At 50.3% G+C, this 14,736-nt stretch overlaps 1 protein-coding gene across 1 annotated transcript in view; it reads right to left on the reverse strand.

The window, feature by feature from the left end:
- Positions 1–222: 222 nt before the first annotated feature.
- LOC119164060 (uncharacterized) overlaps positions 223–14,736 on the reverse strand; it is a 92,474-nt gene continuing 77,960 nt past the window's right edge. The window contains exon 3 of the mRNA XM_037416168.2: positions 223–902. Coding sequence (XP_037272065.2) covers positions 375–902 — 528 coding nt within the window. The 3' untranslated portion in view covers positions 223–374. The remainder of the gene's footprint in view (positions 903–14,736) is intronic.

Raw genomic sequence — 14,736 nt, forward strand, 5'->3', positions numbered from 1 at the left:
GAAGCATATGTTCTATCACGCGCGCCTAAGGGTCCATTCAAAGTCTGGCTTGAAGAATACCAACCAACCGAAGGCTGCCTTAAGTATACACTGCTACCGGCCACGAGACACAGGCATCGTGGCGACTTGCGCCACAAGTACAGCCAGCGTTGCAGGGCGAGGAGCGTCGGCACACACATTTCTTTCCCGCACGGTGTCCTCACCCACCGAAGAAGGAGGTGCGCACAAGCCAGTTGGTGCAGTGTTCCCACGCAACCGGTCGCGCATGCGCACCATTACACATACACAGTCACGCAGACGCACGCACACGAAAGCGGGAGAAAGAGAAAAAAAAATCCGGCAAGCAACACGTCCATGACGGCGAAAGAACGACGCTAAGTAAGGATTTGTTGGTTCATGGAAGGGTCCGTCTGGTGATACCACGTGTATTGAGGCATGTAGCTGGACATGGCGACAGCCTTGGCCGCCGCTGGCGACATCTCCCAAGTGCCGAGCGGTGGAGACATGGCGGGCGGTGTGAGGCTCGCTCCGTGAGGCAGGTGATGAGGGTGATGCGGATGCGCGGGGTGATGCGGTGGCAGCGACGGCGGCTGCTGGTGCTGGGAATGGTGATGATGGTGACTCGTGGGAGGGCTCTGAGGTCCAGGCGACGGTTCGCTGGGAGACTGCGGGGTGCCCGCGGAGTTCGGCGGCCCCAGCGACGGCGGGCCCGGAGTACCGGGCGGGTTCGGCGTGTGTGGACCCTGGTTTTGGGGCTGAGGCGTGCCCACGCTGCCTGGCGTGGTGGGCGTGCCGCCGCCCCCTCCACCACCTCCTCCGCCACCGCCTCCAGTGCCGCCCTGCTGCTGGGCCTTGAGCATTTTCTTGTATTTGGAGCGCCTGTTTTGGAACCAGATCTTGACCTGCAGCAGCAAGAGTGAAACAGAAAGTGAATTTAGAGTCCAGTCATCAAAATGAGAACATCGTGTTATGTTACAATATTTCATACGACCTGTGAAGCATACTTTGTCGTTGATATATACTTAAACTTGTTCAACGCCACTGTGCTTTGTTGCCTGAGAGAATGCACTGGTATAATTGTAACGGACCATCAAACGCCAGGACGGGAATTCACAGCCGAATATTCGGTTTTTTTTAAACAGGCTTCACTCATGCAAAGCCGCAGGCATAGTTTGTTCGTTTGAATCTGTACCACGAGACATTGCAGCAACAGCATTATGAACACTCTTGCTGGGACATTCACATCAGAGCTTGAAAGCTGGTATTTTAGTACTGTTACTCAATGTTTATAAGCGTCAGAATGCAGAGAACAAGTAGTTCTGAAGGATACGAAACGGCACAGGATGAATGAGGGTTAAAAAATCACGTGAACTACGGCGAATGCAAAGTTTAGGAGTACAGAGCAGAACACGGAGAACGCTTGTGCTAAGCCTTCAAGGAAATAGGACATTTTGTTCTGCACCGCAACGAGAGTTTGCCGCGCGTAGGTGTTTGGCCAGTTGGCACGCACCAACACCGCAGCACGCACGCAATTCGGAACTACAGTGCTGCGATACTATGCTTAGTGCATGTACCGAACCTATCCGACCATTCCAGTGACTGTAGGCGGCGCTGCGGTACGTCGAAATGGCGGACGACACGGGGATGTCGCGAGCGTGCACGTAAGCGTTGGAGAGCGTGAAGACGCGTTCATTGGTTCATGACTACTGAGAGACCGAACTGCTTCGCAGATTATCACCGTGTAACAGCTTCGGAGCACGGCTGCATGGCGCTGCCTGCGTCGCTGAAAGGACCGAATACAGAGGCAGACAAGTATGTCACGACTGATAGCATGTACCTTCTAGCACTGCCACCCATCGTACAGAAAAGGAACAGCAGCGCTTCCCCGCTCATATATCCTCAGTCTTACTGCTTGCGAATTGTACACACCACCAAACCACTTATGATATATAAAGCGTTCACCATTTCTTGACAATAAACCTTTTACACGATGCTTCGTCCCAGTTTTATACAGTGCCCGGAACGTGGTCCCAATGCCATATAACTCGTACCTCGCCTTTCTACAGCAAGCGACGCGATGGCAACGCTATACTTCAAAACCCTGCTCGCCCGTGTACAGTGTAGTGCGAGACCGAAATAAGTACAACTGAATGACGCATTCGACACGAAAGCTTCCTCCGTTCTGCTTGCTCTTTCAGTTTCCGCCTGTGATGATCAGAGATAAGAGACAATGCCCCGAGTACACCCGTTCACGCTGCCTAGCGAGTAGTAGAAAAGGTGAGCACTCTACAAGTCAGTCGGCCGTCACACTTGTCTGTGAGATGAGATAGCAAAGGCAGCGACATGGCGCTCGAGGAACGACTCAAACGCACTCGCAAGACGACAGCATTGTAGCTGTTTGTGTTGAGAACACGCACCGTACATGAAGGAGGGAGCAAGCAAGAAGCTTCGGCTTCCATCGCATCTCAAAGATTCCGCCCCTTTCCTACTTCAAGTGGTCCTGGCTGCGTCGAATTCGAACCGCCAAAGTGCATCGTGCGCTATGCGCGGCGGCGCACCGATTGACCGCCGTGCGTCAGAGACTAACGTGTGTATACGTACACACGTTCGGACGTCAATGGTATACTTGTCATTGTTTTGCGGCGCCTCCAAGACAAGCGCCACACTACAGGTTCGGTACACAGAACTTCTAGAACCAGAGAGCAAGAGGGGTGAAGCCAGGGGGGACTACTGCCCCGACCCCGCCCCAGATGTGCCGAAGTCCCCGGAAACACTATTGTTAGAATGGGCGCTGCTCTGGCAGCTGGCACGGCTTGCCCCGGCTAAGCACGGAGGCAGTCGCGCAATGTATACACACGCGCGGTCCGTCGGTCTTTTTCCTCAGGCCGCGCCAGAGAAGACACAGGGTGCCGACGCCGTACAAGAAGCCGCCGCCACAAGAAGAGAGCAGATCGCCGGCTGCCACGGCAAGCCAGCACAAAGAACCGCCTTCTGAGAGCACCCGCGGACGGAGGCGGCTGTTTTTCATTTATTTTTGCGTCCATCTCTGTCGGCGGGCTTCGCGCGCGCCGAAACGTCGGTCTCGGCCCTCGAGTTGAACTGTCTTTCGGGGGCGGAACCGGCCCCGTGGCGCTTCTTCGGCCTCGACGAAGGCGGCAGGCCGTGAGGGCCTTTCGGGAAATGCCCATCATCTTCGGTCGAAAACTTGCAATCTTTCTTTTTTTTCTTTCACCTGTTCGGCCACATATACAGGTCTACCTGCTGAAATCTCTCCGAACACCCCCGTCATGCCCCTCTTCCTTCTGGACTTGTTGGTCTCTGAGCTCTTGCGTGTGCTTATTCCTTTACTGTCCTCGCTGGCAATGCACCTTACTTCTAAGCCGCGTTCACCCGAAATGTCTCGCACCCTGCATTTGCCACGGCGAGTTCATTCACCACTGTCGTATCTAGAGTGCGGTCGGAAAATAGCGCAAAGGAAGGACAGGCACCGATAGAAGCCCTGCGCGCAAAACAACGGTGCGGGCTTTGCGAAACGTTGAGGCATTGCCGTTATGACTTCAACCGGTCAGCGGAGAAGCGTGAAGAAGCGAGCACGTCCAGCGATGATGAAAGGTTTGGTATCAAAGAAGACGCCACGATCGGAGACAGCACTGGCGACGTCGTCCGCCAAGGTGCAGAACAATCAACAAAATAAGACATCACCGGTGCACGAGCTGTCACCCTTTACCGCAAGTGTGGGCTGTCAAGGTACATCAGCACACAGACGCTCCCCGTGGCTTCATTCTGTCGTTTCTTTACACATGAAGGAAAACCGTCAGGTCTGCGCAGGCCGCGCAGCACAGTCACAGCGAAAGCTGGAAGAGCGGCCTTTCAGAGCCTTCTTAAGACGCTATTCGGGTGACTCTCACAAGCACACTTGCAAGGTACCCACTACGTCATTAATCATCATAATTTTTTGTAGTATGGAATCATTCACTATGTCATCCTTCGTCATTCTTTGCAGAAGCGTGGTAACCGCTACACATTGCAAGAAATTTTGTACAATTTTTTTTATGCTGTGGCTGACAACGATGAAGAAGTATGCCTGAAGCTTTTGTGATGGGGTCGGAGCATTCGACGGCCTACCCGTCACGCAATTCGCATAGTGTGATGCCACGGTTGTTCAATTTCTGTTCTAAAACACTTTTTCATTCGCATTAACGAGATTCCTTTCCCGACATAAAGCCTACCTAAGGCTAATTCGCAACTGAGTTTCGAGCACCGACGTAGCTCGGTGAAAGAATACTGGGCTGACATGCACGGGACCCGGGTTTGAATCCCGTTGTGTCCTTAATGTTTTTATTTACTCACTTTTTTCTATTTTGTGCAATACAGCTTGTGGAATACAGACCGTTGTTGCGATTTCCCAACAGCTTTCCCGGCGATAAAATACATCCAGAAGCTATAGTCCTAGTGGCTAGGCTTGGCGTTGAGAAAAAGCATCGTGACGATATATTGACAATAGCGAGAACGTTTCACTATGAGTAAGCCTTGCAGCGAATGGACACGCACGGCACCAAATCACAATAGGTGGAACACCATACAACGGCGAAATTCCGGAGAAGGTGAGGGTTGGAAGAGATGAAAAATGTTTTTCATCGAGTGGTGTTGCTTGGAGCCAACATTACGACCTAAGACATGCAACTGCCTTGAAGACAAGACCACTTGTCACAACGTTAATGGCTCTAGAAACACCCCTGTTCTAATATTCACCTCTGCACAGGTGGACGAAGGATTCGGACGCCACTACGCCAGTTCACCCAGAGTGGGTGCGTGTCATTTACTGAAGGAAAACAAACAAACAAACGAAACGCAAAGCTTATTGACAAAGGCCCACGGGAGCTTTCATTTAGTTCGCCAGACGGGTACAGCCCCGACTCCACGACTTCAAAACTCTCACCTCCCGTCATCTAAGGGCCACACATGGTACACATGGTACACGTGTCCGCACGCAACGGTGGCGTCGCTATATCAACTCGCGCTTCTCTAGAAAGAAGGAAACGGAGGCCGAACAATGGCGCTCCCGGCATCCTTCATTGCGCCCTTCACATGAGTTCCAGCAGTGCTTCGAGCCTGACTGGCACCGACCACGGACGTGAATGACGTAGGAGGCCTCGGCGAGTGAAAAGGCCGAGCCACGCCACACGCACACAACGCACTCTGCGGTTCGTGAATCCATTCCGACCTGAATCAGCATGAGTGGGTGATTAGGCCCGACCTCCCAGAGGGCAAAGTGATGGAGCACCTCCAGCCGCCCGCGAAAGACACCGACAAACCCGTCAGCGAGACCGAACGGCCTCGTTCCTGCACAAGCAGACCGGGCTCGGTGGCATCACGAACACGCAGCCTCTGTACCAGCTTGGGTCAGTGTTCACGCGAACTTACCACCTGGAGTACGCGGCAGGGCTCGTACGAATCTGTCTGTGTGTAAGTGTTGGAGAGCGCAAACTCCCCAAGGCATCACCGATTTGTCTTCGGCACGTCCTGCTCGGAAGCTAACGCTTCGCGTGAACATTCAAACGACGATGACGCTAGTGATACCTCACTATGAAGGATATGACGTTGTCGCTGGCTACCTGGGTAGATAGCAGTGGGATAACAGGGAATGTGCGTGGGAACAAGGTGAGTTCGGCTCTAAGTGACCGTCGTATATCAGACAGAAAAGGGTTCGCCTTAGCCAGTAATATCGAACCTGTTCTTCTTCCAGTTCTCCCCACCTCTCTTCCACGATCCCATAACATGGAGTAGTACACTGGATGTTTCAATGATGCATGATACCTCAGCCAGATTTCATTTCGAAGACAGTTATAGCCAAGGCAGCGTGAAAAGTCACTCCTACGATAACACTTTTTACGCTGGAAAGAAATCGTTGAAATGAAGGCGCCCTTCTTTCATCCTATTTACATGGCTTCAGGAAACGTGCGTGAGAGCAACATCTACGCGTTTCCTCCATAATAGATTAAATCGCAGAACTGTTCGTACTTGGACCTCTGCGGCTAAAGTGATGCCACGTCAGTACGTTCCACGCGCGTGACTCGAGCACCAAGGAAGATCAAAAAGGGACAAGGCAGCAAGAGATTACATGTTATCGTAAACAGGCCTTTTCATTCAGACGCAAGCCTGCAATGTATGGTACAAGTGAGACCGCATGTAAACAGACACACTCTAGAAGACAATATTGACCAACATGGTGTACTTATTCTTAAAGAGGATTACTTGCGGCATCATGCCGTACTTTTATTCCTCACTGACGGTATAACACCGTGTTCTAAGAAGGCATACGCACTTCAACTTTTCGGCTGCAGTCGGTCCATGATGATGATGATTTGTGGGGTTTAACGTCCCAAAACCACCATTTTGATTATGAGAGACGCCGTAGTGGAGGGCTCCGGAAATTTTGACCACCTGGGGTTCTTTAACGTGCACCCAAATCTGAGTACACGGGCCTACAACATTTCCGCCTCCATCGGAAATGCAGCCGCCGCAGTCGGGAATCGAACCCGCGACCTGCGGGTCAGCAGCCGAGTACCTTAGCCACTAGACCACCGCGGCGGGGCTGCAGTCGGTCCAATCATAAAATATTTCATCGATGTATCGATAGGATGTTGCAACAGGCTTTGCCGAAACGCAACGTAGCGTTTCAATGACATACGGCTCAACGCAAGCAAATCGACAGAAAAGTAAGCAAAAAAGAAAAAAAATAACACCTACAAGCAAATCGAATGTTCTTTATTATAGTCTCCCTCGATTTATAAGCGCTGGCTCAATGACGTCAAGAGGATTGACGTTAAATCGAGGGCACTCTGCGAAAGCCTCCATACCTAAACGTTTGTGTAGTAGCCCGGTGAAATAAACGTAAATTAAGGAAGCTACGAAACACACATATGGCCACGAAGCAGGGATGGCCGCCGCTCTCCATCATTCTGCTCCGACAAAAAACAAAACTCGAGAGAGTTTGGGAAATAAACAGAGATAAAGAAAATTCATGGCGCCGGTCTTTCTTTTCAAGCTCTGTTCTTGTACACGTGTATTTTTTTCTTGTTCGTTTTTACGTTAGTTTTTTTGGGCAGGTAAAAGAAGGAAGGCAGGAAGGAAGTCTTCGGGGGAGTGGTCGGTTCTGAGAGGGTATGGAGTGGAGGGGGGATAGATGCTCGGGATGGAAAAGAACTGCTCAACCGGCTTGTATAAAAGCGCAAGGAACAGCAGCAACGGCCTGTCTGCAACCTGCCTCCTTCCCAGTCCACCGGGCCTTGTAGAAGCTACGTGCGTGGCGCGCGTGCCACAAGACACACATGGCCACGCCATCCCGCCTAGGGTTCTTCCTATTTCAGAAAAAAAAAGCAAAGAAAAAAACTGAAGCATATGCGAATTGAGAACTACCTCCAACCACGGCTGCTCCGAGAACCTCGATGCCTTTTTCTACAGTCCGGCCTCGTCTTTTCACCTGCCTAGAATCGGCGCTGTGGGCGTACAAGAATTGTGGCGCTGCTATCTCCACCGCAAGACTGCTTGCACGTACCCTCCCCCTTTGCCCTCTCATCTCCCTCTTTAGCGGACATCAGCCGACGCTGCTGCTGCCGTACTCCTGCCGTTTGAACAGTCTCTCTCTCTCTCTGGCTCTGTCTTCGGCTTGGCTTGAAGAGAATGTGCAGAATCCTCGCATGCATCGCCTTCGCTGCCAGCCGCTCTCTCTCTCTCTCCCTGTTCATTTGTTGTGATTGTTATTATTTTCGAACACTCTAGTGCTTCTTTGAGGGAATATGCTTCGCGTGCGAGCCGAGCACACAACCGGAATCGAAGACTCCATCGACTGGTTGTACTGTCAAGATACGAGTTTCCGGAAACGAAAATACATATGTTGGGAGATGACGTGTGCTGTTGATTCACTTATTGAGTGATTGGCACTCCAACGTAAAACGGGCGATATCAGAGGCACTGACGTGGAAGTCCCCAGACAATAAAATACCACATTTTTTACCCTTTTTTTGCGTACAGCATCAACGGGAACGCAAAAGCAGCAGCCGCACGTCGAACGCTCAGCCTCATGCCAAGCTACCATAGTGCGACGGTGAACCATACTGATTAAGGTTCAGCAACTACACTCTTAAGCTTTTAATAGCATATAAACTGATGTTCTGCTGCGCAATATGCATACGTGAAGAATTATTAAAGCAGCACCGTGCTGCTTGATTACGTCACACCGTGTATGCAGCAGCGTAGGACGTTGCGCATTGCAGCAGGGTAATCCTTCTTATTTGTTTCATACAGCTCGCGTCAGTGGACAGAAAACCAACAGCCCATTTAGGCAATTAAAGGACTGACCAAGGACGCCAACGAGGCGTCACCAGAGATAGTATACAACTTTTGACTTAGCAACAATGTCACGTGATGGCACCATCGTGTGAAGTCAGGATGACGTCATACCGTGACGTCATCACATGATGGCGTTCTGTGTCACTGGTGCTGACGACGATGCCTAACAAAAAGCACAGAACAAAGCAATTGTATTCAACTATCATCATCATCACCATCACCATCATCATCAGCCTGACTACGTCCACTGCAGGACAAAGGCCTCTCCCATGTTCCGCCAGTTAACCCGGTCCTGTGCTTGCTGCTGCCAATTTATACCCGCAAACTTCTTAATCTCGTCTGCCCACCTAACCTTCTGTCTCCCCCTAACCCGCTTCCCTTCTCTGGGAATCCAGTTAGTTACCCTTAATGACCAGCGGTTATCCTGTCTACGCGCTACATGCCCGGCCCATGTCCATTTCCTCTTCTTTATTTCAACTATGATGTCCTTAACTCGACTATGATATGATATCCTTAACTATTCAACTATGATATCTTTAACTATGTATTCAACTATACGGACTCACTATTCCGGAAAACAAAACCGTCGCACCAAAACTTCGAACCATTTCTTATCGAACCAAAGCTAACACGGGAAAACCGAAGAAAGCGTAGATGTGATAGAGTACGACGCAGGAAGGAGGCAACCGGCACGGCTCGTCCATACGTGCAAGGCTACGTGAACAGCTTCGCGCGGCGTCGGTCTATTGGGAACAATGCCTTGACGGCGGCAATTTGTCGTCGTCGTCTTGTCGCGAGCCACGCCGCAGTCGCCGCCGCAACAACAACGCCTCGGTCACCTCGCCAGATATGTAGGACATCGGGACACGATCGCCTCAACTCAAGCCCCCCCCCCCCCCCCCCCTCTACCTCCTTCCTCCTTGCCGCATACGACAGTCGCAGATGCCGAGGCCGCGGGAACGGACCAGCGGACGTTGCACAGAGAAGGGCATGCACAGCCAGAGAAAGCGAAAAGTGTAGCCGCACTTCAGTGGATTGAGTCAAAGAACCGACCACGGTAAGACAAATTAAATATCGCAATGAGAATGACAGCAGCAGTGAAAGAAGAACTTCGGGAGACTAAGGACGATGACTTGTAGTCGATGAACGGAACTCTAATTTGATTTATGGATTATTTCATACAGAAAAAGAAGAAGTGACTAAATGCACAGATAGTCTGAGAGAGTGCCATGAATATATGGTAGTGAGAGAGAAAGAAATAGAAATACTTTAAGTAGAAGCTGGAGATAGCCTGGCTTTTCGCCTGACATGCTATACTTCAAGTGATGGGTGATGATTATCACATACACTCTCATAAACAAAAAAAAAGACAGTGCACTTACAACCACACACACATCAAGCACACCATTTACAAATGGCCCGCAGAAAGGTCAACCGAGCTTTCGTGGCGCGTATATCGCACAGTCGCCATGGGCCAAGAATATGCCATTGTTCTGAGGACTAATGCCGTTGAAAGTGCAATTACATCATACCCCCTTCAATATTTACTCCTTGCAGTAATGCTACAAGCGCTTTGATGGATGAACTCTGTTAGTGACAGAAAAATCTCCAATAGGATTCAGAGAACATAGGATATGCACAGAATAGATACTCAGTGTCTAGATAAGACAAATCAGGACAAAATAACACGCTTATGTTATGCAATGATGTACTTCTCCTTCAACAAATCTTAGGCGCTGCAACGTGGCGTAAACGAAGAAGGGCGAAACACGCATGCTATCATCTCTGTTCATCATGTATGTCTGAAATTAGTTTTAATCGTTTTTAACAAGGGCGAACTTCCACTCATGGCATGTGGATTTTTCAAGTAAGATTGGTTACGATCACCCTTCCATCACACGACTCGGATGTAGCGCACGTACACACGCAGTCGAAAAGATTGCCCCAAAAGGTATGATAGATACGCAGAGCGCCACCGATTTTCGGCGATGATTGGAAACCACGGACCATGAAAACGAGATAGCAAATAAATAAGAGGACTAAAAAAAAAGAATCCGCGTATAACCCCAAACCCGCCTAAAAGTCCGCATGAACAGCCCTCAACAATAAGCGAAAGAAAGGAACTGGCGACAAGTGACGAGCGATCCGTGACTGGAGGCGGGGCCACCCCGAAACGGAACCTGCCGCCAAAAGCCGAGCCGAGCCAAGCCTACAGAGCGACGCAACCTGCGTACGGCTATTCTTCGCGCGTGCGGGCCTGGAAGCAGCAGGAAAGAGTAGCACAACTATACCCGGGGACAGCACGCGTGGTTCTGCATTCAGGCGCAGTTCATCCACTAATGACGGGAATTCAATGAGACAGAGAGCTCATTGCTATGGCAGAACAGTCCGCATTCGAGCTCGCCGCTGAACGCGCAGCGACAATTATTAGCCGCAGCGGACGCGTGCTCTCGCATTCGACAGTGCACAGTTCATCACTTATGGTAATTCCACTCGGCGGTCCATTCGTTTTGGCATTCGAGTCGCACAGCCCGTCGTTCATATACTCGGCTACACCTCAGGGCACAGTGGTCCTCCCGTCGCGGCTACTTTTTGACAAACCCGTACAGTAGCGTCGCCGAGTCGGCAGTTCACGCACGCTATATGGTTATATGTTGCATGGGAGAGTACCAGACACGCGTACTTAGCCAAACTGCACTCCCACATTTCTCTTCTTCCTTTTGCTTTGGCCCATAGACCTGAGCGTACACATACATCACCGAGCACCGAACAAAAGGACAGAGTATGCAAACTGGACTGTTTGGGTCGGCGTGATGACTTCCGCAAGGCACCGTTTTCCCCGTCAACGCTAGTTGAGCGATGAGCCCACGCTGCTGTAAGAACCTGAATACCGTTCGCTGTGCGGGGTATACAAGCAAAGCAAGCGTACCGTGTACTCATCTCGCCGTAACTGCTATGATAACCACACTGATCAGAATAATGTAGTTATATATTGTTTCAGGCCCCTCACAGTTACCCGTGGCAAGCGTAGTGAGATCCGAGATGCTAGGCTTTCTTGTCAAAAACTGTGACACATAATGGACTAACTCTATCACTGCGTGGAAACAGCATAGCGTGCCATATCGCATTTGTGCCTCTACCAATGATTTCACTTCCGTGATGCATTAACCTGCATGTGAAAAGAGATACATTTTATGACCCCCCCACTTATATTGCAGATTGAACCAACTTCTTTTCTAATATTCAGCAGTATTTTCCTATACTTAACTTTAATTTCCACCAAGAACATGAGTGGGCACGCAGTTTCAGAATATAGTTATAGAAATCAACTGCTGCAGTTGACAGATTCTCCGTGGCTATCAGCTCCACAGCGTTCCGTTTGGATGTAGACTCATGGAGAGATAGAACACGGCCCGTATGCAACGGATACTTTTTAAAAAGTCCGTAAGCTTCTTAACAGGCGTTTTAAATACTCTTGAACAAGTCTTTGATTACTTCGCACAAAGGGTATATGTCACGTTGAGCAGAATGTCTCCCGCTGATACACCGGCATGTGACAAGTATACCACTGCCACTTTTAAGCATGTGCGAATCGGTGTCACATCTACCTTGACAGTATACGACCTTTCATTTATTAGTATGCACTTGTGTCGTCCGTTTCTGTTTTCGTGAGTCCGCGTTCTCATGTCTTGACCTCCGCCATAAACCGCGATCAACAGGCTCAACTTTCTCTCATTATCAAGCACTTGTCTGCATGTGTGCGTTATTAGGTATACTACACGCAAGGATGTAGACCACTTTACGTAAGACACATGGGCACTGCGATCTTGTACCGTTAAACGACAGATTTCTTTTTTTAAATTTTGCAAGTCGCTACGTGAAATAATGAGGTCACGTAACGTCCAACGCACCAGCCCAGCCGTTTTCATGCATGTGCCGTTTCTCTAGCTGCTAGACATACGAAACGGCTGGGTTAACAGCCGCATAAGGTGGTGCCGAAACCCAACCGTGAAACAGGTTACAGACTTGTCCCACACCCTGCAGCTCGATCGGAAAAGTGTGCACAGTTCTGGTGCTAACGTGGCGAAAACGATACACACTGCCGGCGGGGGTGTAGCCGACGTACGCAGTATCCGGCAGCACATCTAGAGGAGGACCGGGAGGAAGAACGCGTAGCGGAATGCGATGAGAGCATCGCGTGTGTTCGCAGCGAACAATGCCGAGGCGATAGCACACACACACGTATGCACGCGTGTGCTGTCGGGGCCACTTTCTCATGGCTGTTGGCCGCCATGAGCCCCCTATGCAAATGAGCCTCCCCGCGGTAACACAGTGTCTCGCGGTTAGCGAGCTACACAGGGCAGCGCGCGAAGGATTCTGCGCATGCGCGCTACAGAACCGGCTGTCCTTATCTTCGGAAGAAGCAGGAAACCGCTATACCAAGCTGTATCGTTGATATCTAGATAACTGGATGGCAATGTCCAAAGACAGTGATATTTGAGCCAACATACTTGATTGATATGTTGGATTTAACGTCCCAAAACCAACCATATGGTTACGAGAGACGCCGTAGTGGAGGGCTCCGAAGATTGTGACCCCCTGGGGTTTTTTACCGTGCACCCAAATCGGAGCACACGGGCCTACAGCATTTCCACCTCCATCAGAGATGCAGCCACCGCAGCCGGGATTCGATCCCGCGACCTGCGGGTCAGCAGTCGAGTACCTTAGCTACCAGACCATCGCGGTGGGGCTGAGCCAGCAGACGTTCTTGAATACGTCTAAGGTGCTCGATTGCGGACTCGCAGGTCGTGGGATCGAATCCCGGCCGCGACGGTCGCACTTTCGATAGAGGCGAAAATGCTTGAGGCGAATGTGTCCATGTAGGTTAAAAAAACCGTAGCAGTCGAAGTTTCCGGAGTCCTCCGCTGGTGCCTCTGATAATTACATTCTTGTTTTAACGCTTAAGCCCTAATAATTATTATCATTATTATCATGATTAGACGTCGTACCACAGCGCCTTCTGTATACAAGGAATCAAAGCCTTGCGAACTTTTTTAAACAATTTTTGAAAGGTGCTAGTGAAACCCTATTTCTATGCAAAACGAAGTAGTTGCTCCTCTCTAAGATGATTTACATGACATTGTGCCGAATTTTCGTAAACCTGTCCTTTACGCCATTAGGCCATAGGAGTATGTAAAAAAAAATACTAACGGTACCGTGTTGCCTTGACGAGTCCCAGCTAAGGAAGTATAGACTAAATTGAAATGTGCGCTAGAGAACAGACCACATGCAGGCGTCCTACTTGATTGCGTCGCCGTCTTTGTATAAATGGGTTGTACGAGACGCCACCTCACAATAGTCCGCACAAGGTGCGCGAAACTTGCATAAGAACAAAAAATTGAGCGTAGACGATGACTACGTGGATCCCTGCGGCCGAAAGAAAAACTGCGGAAGAAGCGAGTTGTTTTTTTGCTTCTTCTTCTTCGTGGCAAGCACGAACGGCAAAAAGAAACAAAAACGTGTAATTAAAAACTGGTGCCGAGCGGGCTGAGCGACGATGTAGGAAAACGGACAGATCAAAGAAACACAGAAAAAAATGAGGAATCATGAAGTGGCCTTCTTTTTCTTGCCCTGCTGTTAAGAAGGAAGAGACGACGAAGAAGAAACAGGGCCGGGGGAAATGGATCACCGCATCTTCGAATGCTGAGAAGAGTGAAGGCGGCCGTCGACGCATTGCAGCAGCGTCGGCCACGCTCGTATGCGAGAAGTGCGACTATACTTCTATTGCAAGAAGGCCGCGGCGACCAGAAAAAAACACTGGGTGGCTCCGCGGGGATCCATCAACCCCGGGTTGGTGAGCGGGTAGGCGACCAGCGCCCCCCGGCGGAGAGCTGGGCCAGTTCAACTCGTGCGCGATGGAAATCGCGAAGCCGCGTTCATATATGCAGCGACGCATACGGAAGAAGGGTGCTCAGTTGCCGCACATGACGAGTCGCCAGGCGGGAGCAGTTCATGAGATGACCTGAATCGCGAGTCATTTCCTGAACGATGCTCTTCGCTGGCGTTTAACAGTATGCCCGTATTTGGGGGGGTTGCTACACACATGGGTGGAAGGTACGGATGAGTTCCTGTTTGTAAAAGGGGATAGGGGCGATGTGGTCTCGCTCTCGTCCTTGCAGGCTGTTTGGCGAGAGGTGCACAAATACTCGACCCTATGTGCGTAAATGTCTGGAGTATGCCGTAGTATGCGCGCTTAGTTTGCACTTATTTGTTAATATATGCGATGACAGCTCCGTAAGGTAATGAACCAAAGTATAGGTTTCCACTTTCGAGGAGAGAAACAACAAACTGCAGCCATATCATCATCGTCGTCAACATGAGGCC

Source organism: Rhipicephalus microplus, chromosome 8, assembly GCF_043290135.1.
Source record: "Rhipicephalus microplus isolate Deutch F79 chromosome 8, USDA_Rmic, whole genome shotgun sequence".
Lineage (NCBI taxonomy): Eukaryota > Metazoa > Arthropoda > Arachnida > Ixodida > Ixodidae > Rhipicephalus > Rhipicephalus microplus.